This window comes from Eptesicus fuscus, chromosome 2, assembly GCF_027574615.1.
Source record: "Eptesicus fuscus isolate TK198812 chromosome 2, DD_ASM_mEF_20220401, whole genome shotgun sequence".
Classification (NCBI taxonomy): domain Eukaryota; kingdom Metazoa; phylum Chordata; class Mammalia; order Chiroptera; family Vespertilionidae; genus Eptesicus; species Eptesicus fuscus.
This window is the reverse complement of record NC_072474.1, coordinates 43,989,039-44,011,111: the sequence shown is the minus strand read 5'-3', so window position 1 is coordinate 44,011,111 and position 22,073 is coordinate 43,989,039. Positions and strand designations below refer to the sequence as shown.

At 39.1% G+C, this 22,073-nt stretch overlaps 2 protein-coding genes across 3 annotated transcripts in view; one reads left to right on the top strand and one right to left on the bottom strand.

Annotated features, from left to right (window-relative positions):
- TBCK (TBC1 domain containing kinase) overlaps nt 1-21,478 on the bottom strand; it is a 182,805-nt gene extending 161,327 nt beyond the window's left edge. The window contains exons 1-3 of the mRNA XM_008150249.3: nt 21,194-21,478; nt 15,324-15,544; nt 5,686-5,758 (exon numbers count right to left, since the gene is read on the bottom strand). Of these exons, the coding sequence (XP_008148471.2) occupies nt 5,686-5,758; nt 15,324-15,516 (266 nt within the window). The 5' untranslated portion in view covers nt 15,517-15,544; nt 21,194-21,478. The remainder of the gene's footprint in view (nt 1-5,685; nt 5,759-15,323; nt 15,545-21,193) is intronic.
- A 240-nt stretch (nt 21,479-21,718) lies between these two features.
- Nucleotides 21,719-22,073, top strand: part of AIMP1 (aminoacyl tRNA synthetase complex interacting multifunctional protein 1) — a 30,720-nt gene continuing 30,365 nt past the window's right edge. Inside the window, exon 1 of one of the 2 annotated variants that reach the window (XM_008150252.3) lies at nt 21,719-21,801. In XM_008150252.3, the coding sequence (XP_008148474.3) occupies nt 21,800-21,801 (2 nt within the window). In that variant the 5' untranslated portion in view covers nt 21,719-21,799. Of the gene's footprint in view, nt 21,802-21,863; nt 22,017-22,073 lie in introns of those variants that run through there. The other variant, XM_054726809.1, reaches the window with a different exon arrangement.

The window sequence follows — 22,073 nt, the reverse complement described above, 5'->3', positions numbered from 1 at the left end:
ATGTTTATAGATTAAGCAGAAGTTCATGCTCTGCATAACAGTAACAGAAAGGGAAAATACTTCCCAAATAGCACCTACACATAAAAGGCCAACCATTTCCTCATGCTTCCTTTAATAGGAGTGATGAAGATGTATCTGTTTTTTAATATTCTCTGGAAAATCTTTCAGAAAGGAGTTGAGATTTACATTTCTCCACTTTTCAATATCTTGAATCTGGCTGAGGGTAGCAATTAAACATATATTCACAGGCATCAAAGGGAAAATGATTTTCAAACATATCTTCTAAACACTTTAGTTTTTTACTAGAAACCTACTGGTTATAGGAGTTTAATTTAATTTCATGCTTCTATGTTTCCAACAAATAATTTTGATCAGTTAACTAAAACTGGAGAGAAATATTGACAAAATTGAATTCTGGTACAAGTAACATAAAAAACATTAAAAGGAGAACAATATTCTCCAATTATTAATTATTCTTATTCAGGCTTAGACTCTTAAAAAATGGTGAGGAGTTTTCTCTTTCAAACCAGGTTATTAAACTATCTTCACAAATAAATTTATTTACAAAAGACTGACTCAATAATACCTCCAGGTCATAAAAAATAATTATTTTGTTTGGATAACATGAATTCTTGAAAGGGTTCTACAGCCATTAAAATTATAAAAAGAGAGAATGCTCAATTTTCTAGTAGGACCTGAAACCTCCAGATATTATAATATATTTGTAATACAAATTACTACTATAATGTTTTAGGGCATTATTGTTTAGTTCAATGATATTAAATTTGTTATGAAAAAAATTAGTGAGTAAATTGGCACAAAATTCTTCTCTAGGTTTCTAGGTTTCATGCTTCTACTCCCCATCCAACCAATTTTACAAAAGACTTAAAATGTAAATCTAGTTAAGATATACGTCTTGAATGATGTTTAAGTTTAGACAATCAACTGTAAGTAACTACCAGACAACTAGCAGCTTACAGTTTTGCAACAGTTAGAGGCAGATGGACAAGTAAAATTCGTGGTTCTCAAATTGCAACCTCATCTAAATATATTTCCTGTTTACTCTGCATCAGCCTTTTTTACAGGTGCAGGGTGTTTACTTTTGGCAGTTGGGGAAAGAAGTGATTTACCAGCCATAAGAACATCTTTTCACTCTCCATAAAAAGGTTACAGAATTAATTAAAATTGCAGCACATCAACTCTGCACATGAAACCTGCTCTGTTATTGGAGACTAATGCAATCCAAATATGTGAAAAGTCAAACAGTTTTCTACAAAACTAATTTAGGTGGATGGATCAGATAACAACTTAAAACTGACCCTGACCGATACATTTCTACTCAAAGACAGTAAGTGCTGAATGTTGCATTCCAAAAAGAACAAGAAAAATATTGAATTTTAGTCTATGACCATAATGCTGAAAAAAAAATAGTACTTTATTTACAAAAATTTATATATATTACACGACTATATATACATTATATATACATAAAAGTTACTGCGTGTTCTTTTATTTTTTTAAATATTTTAATTGATTTTTAGAGAGAGGGGAAGAGAGAGGGAGAAAAAGAAACACCTATGTGAGAACGGAACATCAATCGGCTCCCTCCATCATGCCCCTCACCAGGATGGAGCTTGCAACCTAGGCATGTGCCCTGACTGGTTATCAAACCAGCAACTCCACCCTTCCCCAACCCCCAATGCACAGGACAAAGCCCAACCATCTGAGCCACACTGGCCAGGGCTGCATGTTCTATTTTAAATAAATGAAAAAGACTGTTGTAAAATGTAAATGGCATAAAAGACAATATGAAATTTGCATTTAATCCTACTCATGTTCATCTACTTGCTCAAAGAATATGCTTTCACCTATAGCATTTTATCCTCATGAAGACATATACAAAGGCATTGAAGAAGGTGGCTTCTTTATACCTTTACACTATTGAAACTATTGGTGTTCACTGTTATGAGATTTATCATCTCTAAAACAAAATAATGAACACAGAAAAATAATACATTTCATAAGCTAATGGATTTACTCTTATTGGCAAAATAATATAAACTTTATCCTTATATAGTACAAGTGAAAGTAAAAAACACACACAAAATGACAGAGTTGAGGTTAAATAATGAAAATGGAAATTTCTCTTCTGAGTAACCAGCTTCTCTTTTCTGCTTTAGTTCTTTTAGAAAGTAAAGGAAGAACATATATGCACAGAGAGGAAAACGTGGAGATCAGAAGGAACATTCTACAGTTTACCATCCTGATGATCAGAAAACTACTCTAGTAGTTTCAAAGTCCTTTGGAATGGCTGAGAAAACAAGACCATGAGTAACATCAATTCCGATATAGAGCAATTCGGATAGTAGTATAGCTATGTCTGTGGAGACCCTATTCCAGCTCTAGTACTTCTGGATATTCTCTTAATACTCTACCCTCTCTCTTCATACGGTAAAGTACTTCCTTTATTCTGCCCCAAATACCATAAGTGAATACTGAATAATTTTGAGAACATTATTTCTTACCCACCAGGCTCCGAAGAGGCTGTGGAAAGGCCATCTAGACAGGGAGGAACTAAAGCCTCCTATCAACAACTGGCACAAAATGAATGAGCTATCTCAGAAATAGATCATCCGACTCCAGTCAAGCTTTCAGATGACTAAAGTCCCAACTGATATATTGATCGCAACCTCATGAGATCCTGAACTAGAATAACCCAGTTAATCCATTTATGAATTCCAGACCTAGAGAAATTGTATGAAATAATAAATGTTTATTGCTATTTTAAACCACTAAGTGTTGTGGTAATTTGTTAAGAAGCAATAACGAATTCAAATTATTTCTTCTTATAGAAACAAAGAAATACACAGAAGTATGCCACTGGATCAAGCATCTTAATTAACAACATAATATTGTGGCTATATTATAGTAAAAAAATAACTTAACAGGCTTTTTTTAAAAAAGAAGGTATAGCCCAGTTTGGGTGACTCAGTGGTTGAATCAACCCATGAGCCAGGAGGTCATGGTTTGATTCCCAGTCAGGGCACATGCCCAGGTTTCGGGCTTGATTCCCAGTAGAGGGCGTGCAGGAGACAGCCAATAGATGACGTTTCTATTTCTCTCTCTCTCTCTCTTCCTCTATCTGAAATCAATAAAAACATTTTTTTTTAAAAAAAGAAGGTATAATTTACATAGGTGAAATGTACATATCTTAAGTGTATATCTCAGTGAGTTTTTACAAGTTTAAAAAAAAAAACACATACCATGTAATATCCTGAACAAAAAGGAAAAAAATTACCATTATAGCATTCCAGTCCCTCAAGGCTATTTTAAACAAGTTCTTCTATTACCCCTTCCCCAACCACTGTTTTTATATCTACCACCATGGATGAGTTTTGATTTTTCTAGAACATCACATATATAGAAGAATACAATCTATTGTGTCTGGCTTCTTTTGCTCAGCATAATAATTTTAAGGTTCATCATGTTGTTGCATATATCAGTACTGTTGATTTATATACCCTTATTTGCTTATCCCACTCTCCCACTAATGGACATTTGAGTTCCTCCCAGTTTGGGGCTACTTTGAATAATGTTTCTGGGACTATTCTTGTGCAAATATTTTCTTTTAAATTACAGCACTATAATTTTACACTTAGATTTGATCACAGATTCTTCTGTCAAGAAATCTACCATTTAAAGGACAATAATAGGTTAATATGTATCCTATATAATAAAAGCTTAATAAGCTAAGTGTCTGGTCGTCTGGTCAGCCGTTCAATCAATCAAAGCGTAATATGCTAACGATATGCTAAGGCCGCTCAACTGCTTGCTATGACTTGCACTGACCACCAGGGGGCAGGCAGTTGACTGGTTGACCAGTCGCTATAACGTGCACTGGCCACCTGGGGGAAGAGAGTCGACCGGTCAACTGGTTGCTATGACGTGCACTGACCACCAGGGGGCAGATGCTCCAACTGGTAGGTTAGCTTGCTGCTGGGGTCTGGCAGATTGGGACTGAGCGAGATGGGCCAGACACGCCCTGGAGCCCTCCCGTGGTCTCTCCCTGGCTGGCCAACCTCTCGCGTTCCTCCCAGGCCACAATTGTGCACCGGTGGGGTCCCTCAGCCTGGCCTGCACCCTTGCAATCCGGGACCCCTCGGGGGATGTCAGAGAGCCAGTTTCAGCCCCATCCCACAGGCCAGTCTGAGGGACCCCACTGGTGCATGAATTCGTGCACTGGGCCTCTAGTACTGGTATAAGAAAACATAAAAATATGTACTTGTAAAGGCAATTGGTCAATATTATATTACCAAATGTAATGCACATTAAATAAAATATGAAGTTGAGAATAACATACTTTAGAATTATCCCTATATCAAGTGAAACTCCTTGTTTTACAGATAAGGAAAACGATTAAGAGAATTGTCCAAGGCTGATTAGCTAGTTAGAGATTTCTTCATCATATATAATGGATTATAAATTTTTATTCTAATTTAACCCAGCCTGAATTAAAATAAAGTGTTTTTTTTTTCAATAAAGATGTGGCTACAATTGGTTTTCAATTTTAATGTCAAATATCTTTCACAGCATCTGTAGCCTATAAAGTATAAATTTAAACTGGTGATCACAGAGTAATATATTCTTAAAAAATAAAATAAAAAATTTGTGACATGCAAGAATTATAATTATAAAACACATTTACTAAGTAAGAGTAAGTTATTTCTAAATAAATAGAAAAATGACTTTTAATTCCTATGGTCAGATTAGACTTTTCTAAAGAAGCAAGTAAGGTAATAATATACTTGATATCTGCATATTTCATGCCAGAGACTGCTTAAAACCAAATCATTTAAAGGAGCACCGAAAGTACTTTTATTCAATTTATTTGGTTTACTTCTATTAAATTACTACCATTTAGTAAGATACATATTTTTCTCCCTTGAAAAAGATTTATTTTCATCTAGAATAGAGCAGCAAATAAAAAGTATTCAGCAAAAATAGTATTTTTAAACTAGAGTAAGTATAATCCTATAAAGACTCCTGGAAAGCACTTTTCATTGGTTTGGTGTAGCTTTCTTTATGCATTAAAGAAATTTTAAGATATTTTCAAAAAAATCTGTGAAGAAGCTCATTTAATAGAATATTTATAATAAAACTTAGACCATATGCTCTTCTTGCCAAGAATGCCTGAAATAGAAAATAAATATACTGAGTCTTGAAATAATTGAATTTAAACTGTTGCATTAAATTTCACCTAAACCATGATATTATTTTTCTATACTCTTCAACAGGGTCTTTAAATAATACAGTTCATTGTGTCCCTAGGAATACTAGTATCCTGTATAAGTTACCAAGTACCCCTGTCAGGAAAATACTCTTAATCTCAGCTACAGAACTGCTTAGTGCTAAGAAGATTTCAAATTGTCACATATATTCTCCATAGGAATTTTTTTGTCAAGTGCTTCAGAGAATGCCTACTTAACAAAAGTTGAACACTGGATAATGTCAACAATAAATTTCTATAAGGTCTATAAATTAAATTTCCCAAAATGAAAATCTGCACCTGGGTTTTATCATTAAACAAGTAATAGAAGAAACTAAAACACTGCCATTGTTAGTTAAAATGGCTTTTTATTTGCCAACTTCTGCTTTTCAATTAATTTTCCTGATATTACATAGTACCTCACAGGTTTCCTTTCTCGGAGTAAGTCTTCTAGGCTCTGTTCACAGTGTTCAGCCACTACCACCAGTCTCTCTGAATAAAACAAAACAAATATGTTATGAATACAACATTTTAATAACAAAATAATACATCTCACTAAAGATATTAACATATAGTACAAATGATATTTTAAAAGAGATTTTCAAACTCTATATTAACTACATAATTACCAAGTATAGAGAATAACAGGATCAATGTGTAATAAAACAATACATTAAGTAATATTTTTTCATCTTGAGTTTTCTCCCATGGAAAACACATCAGGAAAAATATACAGAAAGGCTTACCTTTGGAAAAAAGTGATCCTTCCCCTAAAGGAGAAGAAAAAGGTTGGGTGAAGATATAAAAAATTTTTGAAGGGAAGGGAAAATTGGGAGCTAGGAACAGATTATTTTCATAGCCTGGGTCCAACAAAAGGTCTGTGAAATTGAGTTCAGAAACTTGAGAAAAGTAGAAATATCCTGAATCATGACTATGGAGAAAGAACAGAAAATTGATGTGGGATTGTTTGTAATATCCTGGGGCCTTCTAAGACTACATAATAAAAATTTTGTTAGGCACAATCAATATTATGATATAATTTTATTTTCTAACAGATCTATGAATGAGATAGCACAGTTCTGAGGGTTATACTTTTCCTTCATCAGTAACCTTAGTGACTAACACACTGTCTGACATAGTAGCAAATGTATATATATTTGTAAACGAATTAATATAAGAACGAGAAAAGTACAACTGGGCTTACAAGTGGATGGGATTTTAAATAAGGTTATTTCAGAAGAGATTAAGGGTTTAAAAGAAATTGCAATACTGTGAACATCCATACAAAGTGGATTCAAGGTTAGGTAAGAAAGAAGGTTATCACAAAATATAGATGGCAAAGATAAAAAAGTGAAGGTGCACCCTAGCCGGTTTGGCTCAGGGGATAGAGCATCGGCCTGTGGACCTAAGGATCCCGGGTTTGATTCTGGTCAAGGGCAAGTACCTTGGATGCAGGCTCCTCCCTGGCCTGGGCCCAGGTCAAGGCACTTGCAGGAGGAAACCCATAGATGTGTTTCTCTCACATCGATGTGATGTGTCTCTCTCTGTCTTTCCCTCTCTCTTCCACTCTCTCTAAAAATCAATGGAAAAGCATCCTCAGGTGAGGATTAAAAAAAAAAAAAAGTGAAGGTACAATGAGACTACTAGGAATAGTGAAAATTGCGCAGAGGTGTGGTGAAAATAAAAAGTAGAAAAATGAGTTAGAAGATAGGAAAGGAGAATTTCAGAGTAGGAAATCCAGTAAAAGGAATTAACTCGGTAACAATTAGTTCAAGGTCTGGTCTTACATGGGGGAGTAGAAATGGGAAATGGTCTACATACAGGCAGTCAAGTAAAGTGTGAGGGCAGGATATGGAATGGTCACATTTCGGAAGTTGAAACTCTCAGAGATGGTAGCAAAATACAGAATGGATTGAAACACTAAAATTAAAAATGCTCTAAATAAAAGCCATCACTTTCAGATGAAAGACTCCATGTGACTAAACAGGAACTTAAAGAGAATTAAATTTGAAAGACCACTAAAGAAGAAAAGAAAAACGAGAACTGGAAAGAAAATCTTCAATTCAATTAATAAAAGAGCATACAAAGTTGAACTCCAAGTAATTTAGTACAACTATGAAGTTCTAGAAGGAAAAAGGAAATAATACTATCAGAAAACCAAAATCGAAAGCTGCATTCCTTTGCTTTCCATCTAACCACACTTCGTAAGTTTTCCTTACAGCTGTCTGGCTATCTCTCGAAGTTTACTCTGTAGACTGGCATCTCTCTTACCACAATTTTAAATGTTTCTAGTTCCCCCACCTAATTCTGGGTCTTCATATTGTGTTTTCTCCTCATTATTACCAAGGCTGAAGAACTCTCAATTTTTATCTCAAGCCCAGAACTCTCTTCTGAACTCCAGGCTTATACAGACTATTTCTCACTTTAATATAAAAGTCATCTCAAACTCAACAGAACTAAAAATGAGCATATAGTTTGCTCCATAAGCCTGCTCCCTTTAGTACTATTTCAGTAAATAGTACCACTACCCTGGCAGCTTCTACAGTTAGAAACTTCAGAGCAATCTCCCTTTCTCAAATCCAAACAATATGTTCTGGTATTTCTATCTCCCAACTGTTTGCAGAATCTGTACAGTTTGTTCCATCTGCTGGGTCCAAGCCAGCATCATCTATTAGATTAACACCACTGTCTCTTAATTGAGCTTCTCACACTCTTAGTCCCTTCCAATATATTTTCATATTAAAGTCTAAATGATGAAATAATAATTAATAAATCTAAATGTATAACTTCCTCTCTAGCTTTATTTTTTGTTATTGTATCTCTTGCTCACCAACTTCCATGTACATTGGCCTTCCTCCCTTCTTCCTGTCTTAAGTACTAGCACATGGATTCCCATTGCTTAAAATTATCTTCCCCATTCCCTTCTCCCAGTCAAATTCTATCATTAAACAGAGTGGTTAAGAGAACAGATTATTCTGTCTGGGTTCAATTTTAGGATTAACACTCATTAGTTCTGTGACCTTGGGGAAGTTTGCTAACCTCTCTATGCTGCAGTTTCCTTTTCTGAAAAATGAGGAAGCAACAGCACCAACCTGACTTGAGTTATGCTGAGGTTAAAATGAGTTAATATATAATAAGATCCTAGAATAGTGCCTGGCATATAGCAATCACTATCTAAGTGTTAACTAGTATTATTATCCATTCCTCAATTAAATGTGACTTCCTCAAGAAATACTGTTTTATTCCCCCAAAATAAATTTGTTCCTTCTGTAATATAATCTACTAGAGGCCCAGTGTATGAAAATTCATGCACTAGAGGAGGGGGGTCCCTCAGCCTGGCCTGCCCCCTCTCACAGTCCCGGAGCCCTCAGGGGTGGGAGGCGACCCGGCGATCAGGGGACGGTGACACCCCCATCAAACCTCTGCTGCTGCCACTGCCAACAGTGCAAGCCTTGGCCGGCCCTGGGTGGCTGGGCAGCCACCATTCAAGGCTTCCTGTGCTTCGGGCATCAGCTGGGCAGCCACCATCCGAGGCTTTGCCTGCGCCTTGGGCCGGCCCTATGCAGCTGGGCAGCCGCCATCCAAGGCTTCCTGTGCCTCGGGCATCAGCTGGGCAGCCACCATCCGAGGCTTTGCCTGCGCCTTGGGCCGGCCCTATGCAGCTGGGCAGCCGCCATCCAAGGCTTCCTGTGCTTCAGGCCTGCCCTAGGCAGCTGGACAGCTGCCATCCGAGGCTTGCCTGCACCTCGGGCTGGCCCTGGGCGGCTGAGGGCGGATCTGGCCACACCGCACGCCTGCGACCCCCTCCGGCAGGGCTGAAAGGACTGGGGGACTCCGGCGGGGCTAAGGGGACTGGGTGCTGCCATCTTTTGGCTATGGGCTCCGCCATATTTGTGATGGCATGATGGTCAATTTGCATATTCCCTCTTTAGTAGATAAGATTCTACATTATACTATTCTTTTGTAGCACTTATCTCAACTATAAAAAAACTACATTTATTTTTATTTAATGTAGTTGTTATTCACTAGATAATGATGGCAGGAACAATGTTGGTCTTGTTCAAATACATCGCCAGTGTCTAGAACGGTACCTCAAAAATATAAGCATCTAACATAAAAATACTCTTAAATGAGTTAACTTGTTAAATAATTGATCAAAGGCATGATATGGCCATTAGAAATGAATAAGAGTCTCTTATGATGACAATCATTACCTAAACAGAAATCTGTCCTGTGAGGAAAAGTATATGCTTAGGTTGTAAACTAGGCATAATAATACCTCAATAGTACTGATTTTAACATAAAACAAAAACATCGTAATTTATTAAAGTGTACACACTCCATTAACTAATAATTTAATTTGGATATCCATACATATTCATATCTATGAGAGATTTCCAAAGTGTTTGCCATTAGCCTAAAATTTTTCATGCTTACAATGATTTAGAATAAAAATTCATCAAGCTTCTCAGAGTTTGCCAAAACTTTAGGATCCTATTGAGTTTTGAAGCATTATTTTAATGCAGCAGATCCATGATCCTTGGTAGAATATCAAAGTTTCTCCCAGAGGTAATGAAGTGTATACCAAAACACTGTTTCCAATACAAGCCAGGTTTTTCAAGAAATCATTAGAGTTTTCATCCTGAAACTCTGGATCGCTGTTTAAAAATAACTTCTGTTTGTTATAAAAACAATATAGTTTCACAGAATAAAATATGACAAAAATATTTAGGAATCATGTGCCAAATATAAGTCAGCAATATAGTGGCAGTATTTATAAAAAACAAATGTAACACTAAGATGAACTTTAAAGAGAACATATAAGAACTGTGAAATAATCTTTCTTCTAACAAATATCTGATGAATGCCAAGTATCACTACGTTGTACATACAGCCTGAATTTTATGTTTGAAATCAATGATAAGAAATTGAAGAGAGCACAACATTAAGCAAAAAAAAAAATAATATAAGAGTTGAATAAGTAGAGGACTAAAAGAAAAATTAAATAATTTTTTAACAAAAAGGAAATTTGTAAATGTGTTCAGGTAATCTGAAAGGTTATTAGAATATAGTTACTGCATCATTCTTTTCTTATTCACAGTAAAAATTGAGACTAGCTCATTATGTTTTAAATATAATATTTAAATAAATATTTATATGGTGCAACTGACAAAAATAAATCTGTGCTTAAGAAACAGTATTGTTACTAGGTCACTGTGATGGTCAGTTTTCTGAGTCAAGATAGCTAGGCTGCAGCCTCTAGTTATTCAAATTTAGGTGTTACCATGAAGGTATTTTATATGTGATCAAAATCTATAATAAGTTTATTTTAAGTAAGAAAGATTATCCTAGATAATCTGGGTGAGCCTGATTCAATCAGTAATAAAGGCCCCAAGAACAGAGAAGAAGCTACTCTAAGGAAGAAATTTCACCCACGGACTGCAGCTCAGCTCTCACCCAAGTGTTCAGACTTACACACCCCGCCTCTAAAATCACATATGCCAATTCCTACCAATTAATATATTCACATATATCCTGTTGGTTCTGTTTCTCTGAAGGAACTCTGAACTGATAGACACTTCGGTTGAAATTGTATGCAACTAGAAATACAGAATAAATTATGTTATTGGTCCTTAACAATTCTATTATTCTCTACCTGAATTTCAAATCTATTAGTTAAAATGATTTCACTAGCAATGACCAAAATATTTCTGGATAACAAATTCCAAATAAACTGGGATGCATTACAATTTACAATCTTCACTCAGCTTCTAAACACTGATGAGATTTCAACCTCAAAAGAAAAACATTAAATTTGTTAGTTTAAGTATTTCATGCTATATATGCCTTTTATATTTTAAAGATATTTTCCTCAACTTTACTTTTATAAACAAAGATCTCAAATTTTAATAAAATGTTCACTACTCTTGAGATGAAATACTTAATCCTGCTGAGTTAGCAAGAAACTAACATCATCTTGAATCTGTTTTGAATGATCTACTGTATAGAAAACAGTGAAAGCCTGATTTCTGAGCTAATCCAACATGTGAAAACATAATGTTACTAAAACAGACCATATGTCACATGTGACTCCAAATACAAAGTGGAAGGTGGGGAGTGAGGGAATAATAATGACAAGATGTAAGATATCTGCATAGCAAGAACAGAATAAAGGGGAAAAAGAAACCAAAAACAAAATTCTTTGATAAGGCAATCAAGTGGAGTCCAAACCAAAATCATGTGTTGTTAAATTACTGAAAATTTTATTTGTTTGGTAAGAAAGCTGTTGAGTCCTGGACGGTTTGGCAAGTGATTAGAGCATTGGCCTTCGGACTGAAGGGTTCTGCCCTGGGTTTGATTCCTGTCAAGGGCACGTATGTATCTCAGTTGCAGGCTCGATTCCTGCCCTGGTCGGTGGGGGCTCATGGGGGAGGCAACCAATCTGTATCTCTCTCACATCTTTGTTTCTCTCTTTCTCTCCCCCTACCTTCCATTCTCTTTAGAAAAATCAATGGGGGAAAAATGCTTGGGTGAAGATTAACAAAAAAAGAAGACTGTTGAGTAGAAACTTTCAAATTTTTCGAATTAAATGCAACTGTAATGTCTGGGATGCTTTGGAACAAACAGACCCTTACATAAATACATACTCAATTCAGTTATTTAGTCCTTATACATACAATTTTTCAAGACAATGAGCACTGCCAATATAAACAAGATAATCAAATTCCCTGATATTTTGATAATCACTGATATTTTCATTCTAAGCAGCAAAACTTAAACTATATAAATTTTATACATATCCATGACTTACGTTACCCTAGAAGAGAGGGCTGCTGAGATCTAGGAGCAGAGCAAGCAGGGGGAGCAGAGTAACTAGCAAGATGGTGGATAGGCCTAAAGGGACTACCCAGATTGTTGAGCTGGCTTCAGCCCTAACAGAGATAACTGTCTAAGGGGATCCATTCCTACCTGATATTGATAACTAAAAAGAAGGTTCCTATGCAAAGACATCAATAGTGATCCCCAGAGAAATACTATCTAATAAAAGAGTAATATGCAAATTGACTATCACTCCAACACACAAGATGGCTGCCCCCATGTGGTCCAAGATGGCCGCCCCCATGTGGACACAAGATGGCCTGGAGGGGAGGGCAGTTGTGGGCGATCAGGATAGCAGGGAGGGCAATTGGGAGGGACCAGGCCTGCAAGGGAGGGCAGTTTGGGGGGACCAGGCCTGCAGGGAAGGGCAGTTGGGAGTGACCAGGCCTGCAGGGAAGGGCAGTTGGGGATGACCAGGCCTGCAGGGGAGGGAAGTTGGGAGGGACTAGGCCTGCATGGGAGGGCAGTTGGGAGTGACCAGGCCTGCAGAGGAGGGCAGTTGGGGATGACCAGGCCTGCAGGGGAGGGCAGTTAGGGGTGACCAGGTCTGCAGGGGAGGGCAGTTGGGGATAACCAGGCCTGCAGGGGAGGGCAGTTAGGGGCTACCAGGCTGGCAGGGGAGGGCAGTTAGGGTGATTGGGCCAGCAGGGGAGGGCAGTTGGGGGGGACCTGGCCTGCAGGGGAGGGCAGTTAGGGGCTACCAGGCTGGCAAGGGAGGGCAGTTAGGGGTGACCAGACCAGCAAGGGAGGGCAGTTGGGGGCGATCAGGCCTGCAGGGGAAAACAGTTAGGGGCAATTGGGCCGGCAGGGGAGTTGTTAGGGAGTGATCAGGCTGGCAGGTGGAAGTGGTTAGGGGCAATTAGGCAGGCAGGCAGGCAGGCAGGCAGGCGAGCAGTGGGGAGCCAGCAGTCCTGGATTGTGAGAGGGATGTCTGACTGCCCATTTGGGATTGGGCCTAAACGAGCAGTCGGACATCCCTCTACAGGTCCCAGATTGGAGAGGATGCAGGCTGGGCTGAGGGACACACACACACACACACACACACACACCTGTGCACAAATTTCGTGCACCGGGCCTCTAGTTATGTAATAAGATTTTTCCTGGTTCAGCATTTACAGGGGCACATTTAGGTAAAGGAAGGAAAAGAAGGAGCTCAAGAAATACCTAGAACTACTGAGTCATTATCCCAAGAAAATAAAGCCTGGACAGAGGGTAAGACCCCAGTTATATGAACTGAAGTTCCAGACTTCCAGACATAATAGAAAGGAATAAAATGCACTTGAGGATACAAGAATGAAAAAGTTCTAAGGACTGAGCAAAGTGGCAAAAGTTTGAGAAGACAGGCATATTCAAATTTGCAGATGTAAAATAAACAAGATTGATTATGGTCACTAGTTACAGATGATAATGAGTATATACTACTAGTATATTGTCAACTTTCCTAGAGTGGTTTTGGAACTTGGCCAACCTGACAATTGAAAACTCTTTAGAATTTGTAATTTGTAATTGGATGGTGTGTAAGGGGGTGGTGGGGGGGGAGGGGGCAGGTGTTTGAGGCATTCAGGAATTGACAATATCAACTTTTTAATCATATAAAAAGCCTCAAATGATATCTATCATTTTGTTGTTTACCCGAGGCTATTTTTCCCATTGATTTTTAAAGAGAGTGGAAGGGAGAGGGAGAGACAGAGCTTGAAAAACATTGATGTGAGACACATCCATTGGTTGTCTCCCACACGCACCCCAACCGGGGCTGGGGAACAAGACTGCAACCGAATTATGTGTCCTTGACCGGAATCGAAACCCAAGACCCTTCAGTCCATGGGCCAATGCAACAACCACGATGGCCCTGGCCAGGTAACTTAGTTGGTTAGAACATATCCTGATAAGCCAAGGTTATGGGTTCGATTCCCGGTCATGGCACATACAAGAATTAACCAATGAATGCATAAATAAGTGGAAAGACAAATTGAAGTTTCTCTCTCTGTGTGTGTCTCTCTCTCTCCCCTTCTATCCCTCTCTAAAATAAATCATTAAAAGAAAATATTGCTGCCGAAACCGGCTTGGCTCAGTGGATAGAGCATCAGCCTGCGGACTGAAAGGTCCCAGGTTCGATTCCGGTCAGGGGCATGTACCTTGGTTGCGGGCACATCCCCAGTGGGGTGTGTGCAGGAGGCAGCTGATCGATGTTTCTCTCTCATCGATGTTTCTAGCTCTCTATCTCTCTCCCTTCCTCTCTGTAAAAAATCAATAAACTATATTTAAAAAAAAAATAAAAAGAAAGAAAATATTGCCACCATAAGCATCTTTATGTGTTCTGTAGATTGACATTTGTGTCCCGCTAAACACCATAGGTTGACATCTAACCCCAATGGATGGTGTTTGGGGGTGGAGCCTTTTGGAGGTGAGTAGGTCATGAGTGCAGAGCCTTCATGAATTGGATTAGTGCTTTTGTAAGAGGCCTGAGAGAACTCCCTTGTCTCTCCTGCCATGTGATGTTATAGTGACAAGATGGCTATCAGTGAAGAAATGGGCCTCACTAGACATGGGATCTGCTGGTGCCTTGATCTTGGACTTTCCAGACTCCAGAACTAAATAAATGTTTGTTCTTTATAAGCTCAGTTTATGGTGTTTTGTTACAGAAGCCTGAATGGATTAAGACATGGGATATGGAAGAACCCCGTTATACTATTAAAAAGAAAGTAAATATCTTCTGGGTAAAACATTAACTTTTTAACCAATAGGATTAAACTTTTCTATGTCAGTTCTCTACATGGAATCCTATATGAAAAAGCTATTGCAATTCAAAAAAAAAAAAAAATAGCAACTCACTTTCATTCAAAGACAGTCCAAATTACCTTCAATCATAAAATACATTCCAATAAAGTATAAAGTTTCTAACATTAGAACATTCATTTCCTTCTTACAGAGGTGAATAAATAGGTTTAAGATAGGTGAATTCCCTGAAAAAGAAAATTAAAAATCCTGGTTCTTAGATCTGTGATATATAAATCATTCAAATGTAATCAGGAAACCTCAAATGACTAGAGCTTTGACTGACAGGAGTTTGGGCTGGAGTGAAGGGCAAAGGCACGTATGGACACATGTACTGTATATTTATAACCTAACCAAGGTAACAGAGCAAAGAACACAGAATGGAGAAAAAATAACAACTCACCATGTTTTCCCCTAGAAATATCCACATATTGGCACAGTCTTGGATGGGTGATGGTCTTAAGGATTTGAAAGCGCCCTAAAATTTTGATGGAATTTGGTGTGAGAGGAAGCCCGTTGCTTCCACAAACATCATGTGGTAGAGCAGAGGCAAAGAAGGTAAAGGCACCCATTTCAACATCCTTCAAGGGAAACATCTCCGAGTCCTAGATCTTCCAAGATAATCTGGAAAAGGAAAGAATTTTTTGACAGATCAACCAAACATTAAACCAGTGTTTTCTCACCTTAAACATGATTAACAATCTCTCTCTCTCTCTCTCTCTCTCTCTCTCTCTCTCTCTCTCTCTCTCTCTCTCTAAAAGCATAATATGCAAATTGACCAGACAGCAGAACAACCGGTTGGCTATGACGCACACTGACCACCAGGGGGGCAGACACTCAACACAGGAGCTGCCCCCAGCCTGCAGGCCCCGATCACCCTTAGGGCCTGTCAGCCAACCTCTAGGTTCCTCCCCCTGGCCGGCAGGCTCCGATCGCCCAATGGTGAACTGGAAACTGGGTGGAGGCTGAAGCGGGCAGCAGAGCCAGCTGGTGGCAGCCAGGGAAAATAGGCCCTGATCACAGGCCAGGCCTAGGGACCCTACCTGTGCATGAATTTCTTGGGCCAGGCCTCAAGTAAATATATAACTTGGAGGAAATGTTAACCTGAATACTTCAAAGTAAAAAAATGTCAAGTTTAAAAATTCCAAGATAATATCAAAGAAGAAAAAATACCAATCAGAAATTTACATTGCAGTTCTAAATCTAAGTCAAACACTTTCAATAGCATTCAAAGGAAAAGATAGAACATTTCCTCTTCAATGATGCTTGACAGTATTGAGTTTAGAGGTAGTTCATTACTGCATATTAATTTCAATAAGGCTCTTCTCTTTACCTAAAGCTTGAATAACCCTAGACTACCAAGAATTTTTTGTTTGTTTGTGTAGATGAGGCAAGTCACGATATAGGAAACAGAGATACTAACCAGACACTTTCAATAATCAAGGACTCTTAATAGTAGTAAAAATTCAACTAGATAACAGAAGGCACTATGTTACTTAAATGATTAATCAATTTTCATTTTTGTGTTAGGTGTTTTACATGTGATTTGTTTTAGTCCCCTTAAGAATCTTGACAAATGTTATTGCCTCCAGGTTTGAGATAAATGTTCCATGTGTAGATCCTGAGGGGTCTTATTAGCATGGACTCCAAAACATATGGTGCCTCAGAGTTGTACAACAGAGCTGCCTGGAGATTAAAAAACTTGCTCCAAAATCAATCTGACTTCCATTAAGGCAACCATAACAAAAAAGGTCCTGAATAAAATTTCCCTCCTGCCCAGGTGTATCATTAAAAAGACTTTCTACTGGTCAAGCACTGCAATCTTCCCTTCTCAGCTTTCACAATAAAAATCTGGAATTCTAAATTAAGGTAATAGGCCACTTCTCATAAATATGTCTGCCCAGAAACCTCATCAAAAGAATGAAAATGTTTTAAAATATATAAACTCATAACAAGAAAGAGAAAAGAGCCACAAGCTGATGAAAGATTTCAAGAAACTACTGTGAAGCGTTTTGCATATGGAAGAGTACTATCACAAGAAACAAAAGATGAAGTTACAACCTATAACATAGTCAAGAAGTTTGCCCAGCCCCTTAAGATTCAGAGACTCCAGATTCAGACAAAATCGACCTCCTCTTAATTTTGGAACTTGTAGGACCCCAGTTAAGATCTGGTTGTCTACTCAACCATCCAAAAACAGAGTATGTTAATCAATAAGCCTGTCCATATGTGTAAATCTCCTAGACAGCTTTCCTTAATTTTTAAATAATGAACTGCCCAGGAATCACTAGATAGCTAAGGAAAAACTATAGAACAAAAGGCAAAGAATAAAATAAACCAAGAAAAAAAATCTGCTCTAGAGGCAACCAAAATAACTTCTGTAAATAAAAAAATCCAGCCCTAGCCAGTTTGGCTCAGTGGATAGAGCGTCGGCCTGCAGATTGAAGGGTCCCAGGTTCAATTCCGGTCAAGGGCACATGCCTGGGTTGCGGGATCAATCCCCAGTGGGGGGCGTGCAGGAGGCAGCCGATCAATGATCCTCTCTCTCATCATTGATGTTTCTATCCCTCTCTTCCTCTCCCTTCCTCTCTGAAATCAATAAAAATATATATTTTTAAAAAATCCAAAATTCAATTCTAATATATTTAGGAAGATTTGAGAAGATATTACACCCATTACATAAAACAGGAGGTATGGAAAAACATATTTCACAAAAGAATAAAAAGTAAATGCCAATATATATGAGAAGATAAATAACTCATTAATATTCAGGAAATTGTTCATTACAACCACATGAAATTTATATCTGCCAGACAGTAACAATTAAGAAATCTGGCCAAAGCCGGTTTGGCTCAGTGGATAGAGCGTCGGCCTGCGGACTGAAGGGTCCTGGGTTCGATTCCGGTCAAGGGCATGTACCTTGGTTGTGGGCACATCCCCAGTAGGGGGTGTGCAAGAGGCAGCTGATTGATGTTTCTCTTTGATCGATGTTTCTAACTCTCTATCCCTCTCCCTTCCTCTCTGTAAAAAATCAATAAAATATATTTTTTAAAAAAGAAATCTGATAATCTATCTATATATATAAAAGGCTAATATGCTAAGTGTCCAACCCTCCTACTGATTGCTATGACACACACTGACCACCGGGGGCAGACGCTCAACACAGGAGCTGCTGTGATGTTCACTGGCCATTTACAAAGAAACGGCACCACAGACCTGGCGCCCACAAAGCAACACTAGGCTTCCCCCAAGTGGGACACAGGCCCTGCCACCACCCCGGAGTGACACCCCACCAAACTGCAGCCAATGCTGCCAAGACCCCATGGCACAAAATGCGGCCCACAGCCCAGCCCCGCCCGGAAACCGTCTCTGTGGGCACCGGGTAATGACATCACGTAGTAATGCCCAGCTTCCTCTCCCTAGCAACTAGCCTCTTTGGAGTTTCTTCAGCTCAGGAACCCAACTTGCTTTATAGCCAGGTGTAAACATTTTGCAGTTCAACCAAATGTTTGTGAAGTGTTTTCCCGTGCCTCATCTCATTTGATCCTCACAGAAGTCCTGGAGTAGGTAGATAGGAGACTCAGTGGAATCCTATTTTCTTTTCATTAGCCAGAAAACAAAGATTTAGAAAGCTTAGAAACTTGACTCGACTGAAAAGAAGAAAGAAATGGTGGACCTTGAAAATGACTTCAAGTTTTCTCACTGCGCAGAATATAGTCAAACGCTGCTGCAGTTAAATATTTTACCCTTTATTCTCCCTGTGTGATCTACAATAATAATCTGCTTTGTGTTGATATTTACTGCTGTGTTGCTGGCAATTACCTGAAAGAGAAGTTGGGGTGCTTCACTGGGCTAGAAAAAGTTTAGCTACATCAGAAAGCAGGTCTAATTAAGCAAGATTATTCTATATACTAGTATATATAAAAGGCTAAGTTGACTTGCACATGTGTGATACATATAAAGCTCTCACTGGTGCCAATCGCATGCGTGTGTTTCAATCTGTCATTGTCGATCTTGAATTTGGTTGACACTTCTATTATAGAGAAAGGGCGAATAGCAATATTAAAATATTTCTTTTAATTAATTTACTTTCAATGTGCAAGAATTCATGCACCAGGCCACTAGTACATATTAGGAGGATATGAAGAAACTGAATGAAAATTGTTAGAATCACTATGGACCACAATTTGACAGTATTTAATATATATATAAATTTCATCTGATAATAAAAAGCAAAAAAATAAACAAAGAAAATTGAGAAAACATAAGAAAGGAATAATTAAATGAGTGCTTGATGTGATTACCAAATTACATGTGCTTAGAACATAGAGTAAAAAGGCAAATAGATAAAAGCATACAAGAAGATAATAGACATGTGAATCAAGCAAAGAATTACTTTAATGGGTTTCAAAAAAGAGAACAGAGAAAAACTAAGGAGAATAAAAATAAAATACAATAGGGGAAAATTCCCCATAGATGAAGGAAAACATAAATCTTAAAATGAAAAAGTCTTTTCATTTCAAGGAGGATAAATGAAAAAAGAATCACACTGAGTTATTTATTCTAGCACCTTTGAATGAGTTCATTGCAAGGAGAATAAATTCACACCAAGATATATCATAATAGCCCAGCTGGTGTGGTTCAGTGGTTGAGCATTGGCCTATGAACCAGAAGGTAATGATTCCATTTCCTGTCAGGACACATGCCCGGGTTGCAGGCTCGATCCCCAGTACAGGGTGTGCAGGAGGCAGCCAGATCAATGATTCTCTCTCATCATTGATGTTTCTATTTCTCTCTCCCTCACCCTTTCTCTCTAAAATCAATAAAAATATATTTAAGAAAAAGATATATCATAAAAAATTTTCAAAACATCAGGCATAACTAAAAATTTTAATAATTTCTGAGAGCAAACAAATAATTCTGGCACCAACAAATTAAGATCAGACTGACATTTTCATCTTTTCATGAGCAACACTGGAGGTTAGAAGATGGTGAAGTCTTGAAGATTTGGTTTCTATACCCAGCAAAACTATCAACCATAACAGCAATATGATAATGTTCAGCTACACAAATACTAACAAATAAAATTACCATCCACATACCTTTTATAAATAAATTTCTTTAGAGGAGAAAACCAAATAATAGAAGATGTTGGGTTAAAAATCATTGCTACTTACTCAAGAGTTCAATGAATGTAACCCAGGAAAGAAGCTGCACAAAAGGACTAGAATAGAATCTATTCAAATTAAACAGAAAGTGATTGGGATCCAAGGGAAACATCTTCAAGCACAGAAATGAAATGGTAGCTTCTCATACAAAGAATGAGAATACGTGGTGAAGAAAGTACAAGATGGAAGGACTAGGTGATGAAAGCATATGCATCTCTTCCTCAAAAGAAATCAGAAAGTCCTTTGTGAAAGTGTGGAGGGGTTAAAAACCATGTAAGAAGCACATGGTCCAAAAAATAAAGCACACTTAAATATGATAATTTTTTGTCATTGTAGAGGAAGTAAAAAAGAATCAATTTGATGTTAATATGACAAATCTTCTGACAGCCTGTAAGTAAAGGTCCAGCTAAGAGAAGGTAGTAGCAGATTTGGTTTCTGAAGTGGTAAAGGATAAACTAGAGTCGCTACTTTTCTTATTTTACCAAATAAGGAGCCACAATATATTTTTGAAAATTGATGTGAAAAAAATTGAGTTTACATTTACTTAGAACTAATCAATATGAAAACTAAATATTGTAATAACTATTCACAAATTTGTAAGAGAGACGTTTGTGGATGATGTGGACTAATCTTAAGAAGTCAATTTAAAAAAAAAGAATTAGTAGTTTAACTAAGTATGCAACATTCAAACCTAAAATTAGGTGAGGTTAAAAGTGGTTATTTCTGAAGAGTAGGACTGAGGGGAGAAAGGGAGACACTAAACTGTTGCATTTTATTATGCATTCTATAATATTTGATTACAATTAGATGCCTCTATCACTTAGACGCCTAAAAATCAAATAACCAAATGAAGAAAATGCAAATTATTCAGAAACACACATTAGTTAGCACAAAGCATGTCACCGGTGTTTTGCTTTAAATGCCTCTTAGGCTCGTGCATAAAGAATACACACAGAGAGATTTGCTCACTTGGTGAATGGAAGAATGCTAGTGGGGGGGGAAACAGCTGAGGTGAGACGCGGTAGGCGGGGCCCCTCGCCGCACCTGCCAGGCTTCACGGCCCCACCCATTCCGACAGATACAAGTGGGAAACCCCAATACCTGCCTCAGAGGCTGGGGACGCAGGCGCACACAAAGACTAGGGAATGGAGCTTCTACACAGGGTCCCAGGGCTGCCTCTGTGGCTGGTGCCGCCGCTACTGCTTAGTGCACCGGACCCTGCATCTCAGGTGCCGCTACAAACGGGGCCGCCCCCGGAGCGCCCGCAGCTCCGACGGTCCGTTGCCTGCGTGCAAGGTCGGCGGAGGCCCCCGGCTCAGAACCCGGGCGAAGCGCGAGCCCGTCCCTCACACTGACAGGTCCCCGTCTCCCCACACCCTCCACTGGGCCCGGTCGTTTCCTCTGACCTCACAGCCTCCGCGCCACGCCACCGACGAAAGACCCCGACGTCCGGCGTCTTGCCCCTTGCCCGACGGAGCGAGAAAACGTCGCGACCAAGGAAGAGGTCCAGGGGGTCGGCGTGCCGCCTGGCATACCGGAAGCGTGGCGTGGCTGCACACAAGGAGGGGACCACAGATTGCCAGGTGAATCCGCGCGTCGCTCAGGCAGGCGTTTAGTTGGGGCACCTCGTGGGGTCCTTTCTCGCTGCCGTCGCATGAGGGAGGCTTCCAGCTCCCGGCGTAGGCCGACCCGGTGCCCGCTCCGCTGATTCATGTGAGTGACGTCGCTGCGGGGGTCTGGAGTGGGCAGGTTGCGATCGTAGGGTCCCCCTTCCCTCACCGGCCCTCGGGAGATGAGAGCCGGCCTGCGGGTCCGAGTGGGAAGTCCGCTCTCACAAACACCGATCTGGGCCGGAGGAAGCAGGGAAGAGCTGGGGGCGTTTTGAAGGAGCCAAGCTTGAGAAATGGGATGCGGGGCCGAGGGAACCGGTGCGTTCGTGTATGCACACACATGTTTATTTTAGTGCGCGCTTGTGTGTGTGTCAA